The sequence below is a fragment of the Styela clava genome, chromosome 14 (assembly GCF_964204865.1).
Source record: "Styela clava chromosome 14, kaStyClav1.hap1.2, whole genome shotgun sequence".
Taxonomy (NCBI): Eukaryota; Metazoa; Chordata; class Ascidiacea; order Stolidobranchia; family Styelidae; genus Styela; species Styela clava.
The window spans coordinates 12,976,937-12,985,897 of NC_135263.1; the positions used below are offsets into that span (position 1 = coordinate 12,976,937).

Consider the following 8,961-nt stretch of genomic DNA (forward strand, 5'->3'; position numbering starts at 1 on the left):
TTCTTATCTTGGGCACTTTGGTGCGCTATACGTAATAGCATCTTCGTGACGGCAGTCACGTGATTGCGTAGTTAAGTCATGGCTGTGGTACTCCTGAGGTAAGCGTACCAAGATGGCGGACACCGGAACGTATAGTATGTGTACCAGATTTGCGTTAGGCCATAATGTTATTCTAATTTTCCTTATTTCAGTTCTATTAAGAGTTCGGGGACTAGCCAAGTGACTCCCGTAGTATTCGTACCTAAATTATGGCCTAACCATAATCTGGTAAATATATTACGTTCCGGTGTTCGCCATCTTGGTAATCTTACTTCAGTAGTACGATGGCTGTAACTCGAACTTGATCATCGATGCTCAATTGCATATTCCAATGTGAGTTTGGTTATAAGGTAACCACGAAAATGATTAAATTACCAGCTAAACGCATATAGAAAATTCTTTGTCAACAGGTAATATTGATATTACATTTCCCACAACAAAACAAGATTTCGAGTCACAACTCATTACTAGTACAAAAAAATATAATTAAATTAAAGGCAATCTCACACTTTCTGACCAATTTTATTTCAAAATGCAATATTTTTTTCTGAATGCGCGATAAAATTTGCACTCGTTCAAAAAGTACTTAAAACGCTAGCAATAATTGTGAAAAGTTATTAACGAGTTAAAATATTGCACGTTTGAAACTGTTAAAACAATGTCTTGTAACAACATTTGAATTCTGTTTATTATTGTTACCAACTATGCCAAATTGGTATTGCTATTGACTGATATATATTCAAAGTCTTTTGTATCCGTAAAGAAATTTTTCTGGGAAATCAAATTGATTGTATTTTCCGTTTACAAGCTCCTTAAAATGAACGAAAGCGCCATTTTGTATGTCAAGATCACCGATACATGGAAATCCTGGCCCTGTAATAAAAAACAGACAATAATTATAAGATTTTAAGACGATGAAAAATAAATTATTCAACTTAATAATAATATGTGGACTACTTTATTGGTTTAGAAATCAAATCTCAGACGTAAATTAAATTTGCAAGTAATAAGAACTATAACATTCTCCCTCTCTGACCTACCTTGCAACGATTAGAAAACTAGTAAACAATTGAAGATTTTAGCATTTTATTTAAAACAAAGTTTGCTGTTTGATATATTCCAAAACATACCCATTAGTAGCAACTGGAATACAGTGTCTGAAACATAACTTAGTCCTGCGCTCAAAGTTGTTAGAGGAGATTCTGGATTTTTCATTATTAAGATTCCATTTTCATCAACAGATATCGTTTGATTTTCCAAATTGTAATAAGAAAAGAATCCTACGTATTTCTCAGGATTTGGAGTTGGCATGATTTTTTGTTGCATTCTGTGAATTAAGAAATATTATTTTCTGATTAAGGAGGGAATCAAAAATCTAAAACCACCAATCGATGTATTTTGGCTTCCTGGTTATACCCATGACAATAAATGGTTGGTTATAAATGGTTATAAACATATAAACGCGTTGGTAAGCATTAATTCTTAACAAACAAATAATCTTAAGAATCATAAATTGTGCAATGGTAAAGTATAAAAAAATTATTATGGGATTGGGAAACATCCATCAGGCTGTAAATAAACCTTTTATGTAAACGCTGAAACTTACTTTTTGAGAGTATCTCGGAAAAGAGGAATAGCTTTATCTAATACAATTCTGGCTACATCTTCATTCCGAAAACCAGCCATCAAGAAATTAAACGACAGTTTTAGTTCAGGAATCATTGTCATGGCTGATGTGTAACCTTCAACTGCACCGCTTTTTGATACAACCTGTATCGTTTGAAATTCATGATTATTTTCTATGAATTAATCATGAAATGTACAAAGCAAAAACTACCCATTGAACAAATAAACGATTGTGGATTATTGTTTACATTTTGTCTACTACATGTAGCCAATAGTAGGTTGAATAATTTTTCATATATCCCATTTTGTTACCAGTTGGCGATGGAACATACAGTCCACAAAATTCATACTGAACGCACTCATTTGTTTCCAAACAACATGAAGAAAAATTGAACGAAGAACTTACAAATATGCAATTTACTATAAAAATATTATGAATAACTATAAGACAACAGAGACGAGAAGGACAAATGTTTAATCCATTTTTGTAGCATAAGTATGAAATGAAACTTACCAAGTAGTCATGTAGTTTATTCATTTCCCACGGACTTCCTGTGATATTCACAAAGTAATCATGTCTGCATGTTCGTCTTGGACGAAGTATTTCAGTCAACGTTTCATGTTTCAGAATTGTTTTTGATGTCTCCATGAAAGACATTGAAAATTTAGCCAAGTCAGCTGATGAAATATCAAAACAATATATATATTAAAATATTGGTAGAAGGCGAATTGGTTGAAGGCGTATTATTGTAGCAAATTTAGAAAAATTTAAATTACAAATCCGGATTTTTATATTTTCCAGAATATTGTACATGCAAAAAACGTCACATAAGAATTAATATTAGACTTGGAATTATTATCTGCTTGAAAGCAACAAAATATATGAATCAAAACATACAGAAAATTCTAATTGAAATGGATGACACAAGTTTCACTTGGATACAGTACCTATTGTGGAGTAGTAATTTCCAGCAGGGGCATACCACAACATTTCATATACCGGCGCCTGTACTCCACTTGGCAAATACCCTGCCGCCATTATCGCTCTTACGTCAGCTGAATATGTGAATCCTGAAATATTTTAAATTTACATGAAGCGGGGTTTTCGAAGTACTCTTGTATCACAGAATTGTACCCATAATTTGAAATAGTCAGCGACTAGATGTAGATAGTCGTACTAGATATAATTCGAATTCTAAATAACAGTTGGATATGCAGTTTTTTGATGTGTTTACAACAGTTTAGACCATTTGTTACCAACAGTCCTCATCTCAACATTTTGTTCTAAAGCGTTACCAGCAATGGTGAACTTCATTTTAGTTGAGTAAAAAAATTGGATCTTACTCAAAACTTTAAACAAACTCATATATATTAAAAACCCTTCAAAAAAACAAATTTCAAACTAAGTACTGATTCATAACTTTTCTACTTGTACGTTTTTATTTTGTGTGATATAAAACTAAACGCTTTTTCTTGCCGCTTCTATTTTAAATTCGTCTCAATATGTGTCACATTACTCTTGTTGCTCAATTGTTAGTTACAACAAGTTAAAATGTTTTATAATTGGTATAATATAAAATGTAATCTGTCAACCTTTTTTTATGCCAGGAGAGTTGTTTCGATTTAGTGACCGTATGGTCCTTCCAACCTCCTATCAATTCCGTTGTTAGTCGATTTATTCTTCTTTTACTTATCGAATGTTGTTGTTTGTGTTTGATTTATTGGCTAATGACTGGATGATGAATAAACTTCTATCTATCTATCTATCTTCCCGACATTGAAATTTCAGAACGAAATGAATACATTGTACAATCGAGAGATCTTGTTGAACTTTTGGGATAACCTTTTTTAGGTCTACTCACCTGTATTCGTTAAATTCAATTTATCAACAATATTTTGTTTTGCCCAGTTTTCGAAATCCTTATCAGTTGTGAAATTTCTTGCTAATATGTGTCCAAGTAATGCGTAGGCAAGATTGCTAAAGAAAACATAATTGGAGTTAGTGCATTCTCTCAAATCAGTTTGATATTGTCAAATTCGAAGTATTGTCAAATTTGTTTTAATGGTGACAACCTTCTGATCTTACCTGTAATAACATCTTGAACGAGGTTCGGCAACCAGAATCTGTGATTGAAGAAGCTGAAGAGCATCTCCTAATGTTCCACTATAAATTATTACTGATTCATTCAAACGACTATAAGGCAATGATCTGTAGAAAATATAAAGAAAAAAATAACATTCGAATAAGCATCATTGAAAGCTAATATAAAAATAGTATTGAAATTAAATCAATGTACCTAAATAATTAACTTAGCAGTTTGCCACATGTTGGTTAATACCGTCCTCTAGTAATTGCGTCCAAGCATTGGGACAAAATTGACCGGAATGGGCTGGTATAACAAACTGGAATCTCTTTCCTTCGAAATATAAAATAAAATTTTGTTCCATTTTTTCGTTTGAGTGCGACAAATTATTTTCTTTGCTTTTTTATTTCTTACAACTGGGAAATATATAAAACAAATTGTATAAACATAGTAATATTCTTACGCTGCTAATCCTGATAACTGACTAGCAATGTCGATTAGGTTTATTTTATTCTTCGTGCCCAGTGGCCTTCCAATGTTAAAATCTGGTGCATACTTTGTGACTGGATCGTATAAATCAAGTTTGCCATCTTCCCATAGTTTGAATAAAAATAATACAGAAAATACTTTGGAAATACTACCAATTCTGAAAAAAAATATTTTTATGTCTGAACTAAATAGAAAATAAACGAGCATATCATCAAGTGAAAAAGGGAAAAGTGCGTTTCATTGTCTCTAAACTCATTTCACTCTGCTGTGAGGGACTATTGGACTGAATATATGAGATTAGGTTTATTTAACAAAGTTTTTTGTCCTAATTCTAGGTCAGCTACTTTTAGTTATTTATTGAGTGCATTTAATTTTGGTTTGCATTTGTGTATTTCGCGCTTCAAATGTTAGATTTACCAGACATAAATAAGGTTTCATTTCACTCGGAATAACATCTCTTCTATTTTTGCAACACTTAAAAGCTGATATGATTGAATTCAAAATGGGGATTTTAGCGAGTGAATCTTATTTAGTAACCATGAAAGAAAATAATAACTGCATCGTAAAAAGTGAGTTAATGTATATTAGATTTGCTAACTGTCTAGAGAATTTTGAGCCCCGCTTGTTCCACACTTGCCAACTTGGCTCAGATTTGTCCCATGAAAACATTATGACATTCAGCGTAAGTGGCACAGAATGTTCTGCGGATGCAATCGATACAAGTGTGAGTATAACTCAATTGGTACATGTATGACGATGGTCTCTCGAAAATGTCGTGTCCCACTTGATCAACGTGTCCCACTTGTGCCATGTGCCCCACTAGCTGACGTATCCCAATTGTCCCGTCGCCATCTCCATAAGTGTGGGACAAGCATATATGATAAGTTTAGCAATGTGGAACAAGTTGTGTCACAAGATGGACATGTGTGTAGAACAAACCGGATCATAGAAGAATAAGTGTGATAAAGTGGAACAAGCGTGCTGCTAAAGGAGAAGAGTGAGGCACGACTTTTTAGAGGAACCTGTTAATTACACACCTGTAAATAGTATTTTTGTTCGGTTTCACGGTGGTCGATTTATTCACTCGTCCATAATATCCACTCCATATTACTTTATCCAGGTAAACCAAGTTTGCCGTTATGGAAAGTCGTGCGTTTTCATCCACTAATGATGCAACGTGTGAATCAATCCATTCGAAAAAATTCTTAAATTCTTCATGCTTCGTAAAATCTGTAATGCAAAAATTTTTTTGTCAGCTATATGCCATTTATCATTCATAATTATTAACTCACTGAAAACGGTATTATTGGCATTTTATCGGGCAACAATGAACAGAAAAAAAACTATAATTTTCATTACTTATATATATTAATTTAGTTACGGAAAAACTTTTTTTCTTTTATCAGAACACAGTAAAGCATGATCATGGAAAATTATATATATTCGATGAACTGTGTAAATGAAGTAACTTTGAGTTTTGCAAAGGTTTACAGGTTAGCAAATGAATGTGCATTCACGGGTTCGGAAGGCATAATTATTTACGACCAAGAGTACAATATACATAGCTTTTGACTCGTTGCCCCATGCACATGTAAGTATCATATGTTTGTATATATAAAATAGTTGGTTACAGATGGCACTCGAGCTTGCAGAAACGTTTGGTCCGAACCGGTTGTGGGCTGAAACGTCTGAACACCAATTAATATACGTAGGCTATATATACACGCAATTCAATTGATAGCTTTCTACTATGATTACTTGCCTATTTCTTGGGGTTTTGGATATTTTGGGCATCCTGTGTCAGTAGTTGTATCAGGTTGCGTTGGATTATCGCCCGACGGAGTGTTGGTAATATATTGCCAAGTAAACAAACCAGCAAATGCTATTGTTGTAATAGCTAGTATTGCAATGAATACGCCAAGCACAGCGACCTTGGACATAGTTTCAAAGTGACTGACTCGTTTTGCTTAATTATAGAGATAAAAAACTAAAATTTATTGCAATTATTTGCATATGCTCGTACCTAAAGATATATGTTTATTAAAATATGATAAATATGAACACTGACAGGTTTTTCCAAGTAATTCTCTACTGTGCGTTTATATGCCCACGCGTCCATTGCAAGTCAATAATGCAGTGTTACGTCACAATATTCAACGATGATTGATGATCTCTTTTTGTTTGCTACGATTACACTACATCAGGTTACAAATATTATAGTTGATATCCAGATGCTATACTATTTCTGTATTAAAAACACTTCAAACGATCCCAATATATTTACTAATCTCGCCCAATCAAGACAATCCAATTTGGATAATTGCTACAGAACGATATATATATGCCTTTCTTTCTTTTATATAGGCAAATGAATAACATACTCAGTTACGAACCACTAAGGGTACATATTTGATTGTTCACACACAAAAGTTGTTTGCCACAATCGGGCTGCTTTGCAACGATGTATTTTAACAACAATTCAAATTCGGTTGATTATGTTACACAATAGCTATAGTTTTACTACAAATCAGGTAATGAGATTCTAAACATAAAAAATCCTATTCTATCGGAATATCACGCGCACAGGCGCATGTTATAGAGTAAAGATAAATCAAATTCACTTGAAATTGCAATGTTTTTTCGCTTGATATGATGCTTTTCAATTTACTAATAAATCATGGCTTTTGCTATATCTTTGCATGAAACCCATATGCATGTACAACACGGAAATAATCTTTCAAAACACAACATTTACAAATTACACGAATCTAATAGTAAACTACAAGCATTGGTCATTTTATTGTTTTTGTATAATATACTCGCCACTGATTTATATCAGTCCTTCTCTCACTATTATTACTTGTCAATACACGTACTATTCGACTAATATCCAATAAACCCATTGTTTGTATCATGATGCTAAAATGTATGTAGATTCATTGAAATCCCGGAAGGAAATAACAAGAAACTGATTTCAGAATCTTAATTAAGTATGTCATGGTCAGGCGTCTCACGATAATTGACGCAATCATTAGTTACATCATGATGTGAAACTAACTTTTGTGATGTAACGATGCCAAACACAAGGTTACAGACTCATTATTATCAAGTCATTTCACCTAACTAATGAAAGTTATTCTAAAATTAATGTCATGTTAAATAATGGATGATACATCATTCGACAAGAAGGAAAACCAACCAATGCCGATAATTTCAGCATACAGTAACATGATGTTTTCTGTACTTTGATTAGAGCATAGCTTTTACAGTATCACAACTGTCTAATTTCTGTTTTATTTCAGTAAAAATGGTAAATTTATAAAACGTTATGAAAATATAGGTAGCCAGAAAAGTATAAGTCTTTTTTTCGCAATCCTGTATAACATATTCTGGTTGTACCTGTGCTATTGATTAATAAATACATAAAAAGTATATGTATGAATATATATATATATATATATATAATGTAGGAATATGTATGGTTTATTATCAAGGAGTTTGAAAAGCGCAATTGAGTCGGTAACTTAAAGGGGTTAAATACCATCGCCGAGTTGTGTCTATGTGATTACGTAATGGGGTAAATATAGCTTGTAAAACAATAAATGGTGTAGGAGTAAATATTGCGAGTATCAGGGACATTTAAAGACATCACTGTAGTTAACTTAAGTTTACTTGAATTAGAATCTTCATCACATTGCCACTGTTGCAACATTGTAACGTCATTTCAACAACAATGGTTTCATTCTCTCACAAACAAAAGTTAATAAAAAAATATGTTTTTATTAGATATATATAATATATATCTTTAAAGTTGAATCTATTATCATTGAGATTTTTTTCTTATCCCGACGCTCAATATAATATAAGGTTTCGGTGTATATTTTTATTCTCATTTTCATTCATGCTTCGGAGACTTCGGTTCGACTTAGTAAAAGTTATTCGGTGAGTAAAATATTTGAAAAATAAATTTTGAAATGTTTGACTTGAAGCAATTATTATTAATCACATAATTAATCAAGAGCAATATCATGCTATAAAATGGTAGTAGCAATAGAACGTAAGCCTTCCTTATTTCAAACTTCTGAGTCAAGGAATAAAGGCATTAATATACAACGAACTCGCAAAGACAAGCAATGTAATCCACGTGGCACATATATAAACGCAAATTCTCTACTTGTGTACAGTTGATATAACGCTACATGAACTACATCATAAATTTATTAATTTAAAAATGAAGTTAAAGGACTCCGTACATCTATATTCCTTACTTTTGAAATGATCACATAATGACAATCAGAGCATTCATTGCCAATGTCACCACAACAAACCACCACACTATTGCTTAGAACTCTCGTTAATGATTATGTGGTAATTTTTAGCATGCAGACTTCTAAAGTGGATTTTTATCCATAGTATGTAACGTGTACGTATAAGGGGATTTTTTGCAGTTTATGAACGTGATAAAATTCATGTGTGTGATAAAATATTTAATATTTGACACTGGTAAAAGAATGTACATAAATGGTAGGATTAAATTTAATGTCATTTCATTTTATATCTTGATTCATGCAGTATTCGTTCATACATTAATCGTTCAATTATTACCGCATCATATTTCAAATTGATAAGAATTTTCCAAATCCGTTTGCTTACATTGATCATTGACATATTTTTTGATTTCAATGGTTAATTCAAGCCCCCTACTAATCTTACTATTCATCCG

General features: G+C 32.4%; 1 protein-coding gene across 1 annotated transcript; it reads right to left on the reverse strand.

Annotated features, from left to right (window-relative positions):
* Positions 1-341: 341 nt before the first annotated feature.
* Positions 342-6,178, reverse strand: LOC144432062 (putative beta-lactamase-like 1). The gene is made up of 10 exons (XM_078120088.1): positions 6,001-6,178; positions 5,276-5,468; positions 4,213-4,395; positions 3,752-3,874; positions 3,528-3,643; positions 2,614-2,736; positions 2,180-2,343; positions 1,646-1,809; positions 1,170-1,366; positions 342-912 (listed from the first exon to the last, which is right to left on the reverse strand). The coding sequence occupies exons 1-10, from the start codon at positions 6,176-6,178 to the stop codon at positions 779-781; spliced, it is 1,575 nt and encodes a 524-aa protein (XP_077976214.1). The 3' UTR covers positions 342-778.
* Positions 6,179-8,961: the final 2,783 nt, after the last annotated feature.

Coding starts and splice junctions, on each gene's coding strand:
- LOC144432062 (XM_078120088.1), bottom strand. CDS start 6,178: ATGTCCAAGGTCGCTGTGCTTGGCGTATTCATTGCAATACTAGCTATT. Junction 3,875..4,212: donor CAGTTATCAGGATTAGCAGC/GTAAGAATATTA, acceptor TATTTTCTACAG/ATCATTGCCTTATAGTCGTT. Junction 3,644..3,751: donor CGTTCAAGATGTTATTACAG/GTAAGATCAGAA, acceptor TGTTTTCTTTAG/CAATCTTGCCTACGCATTAC.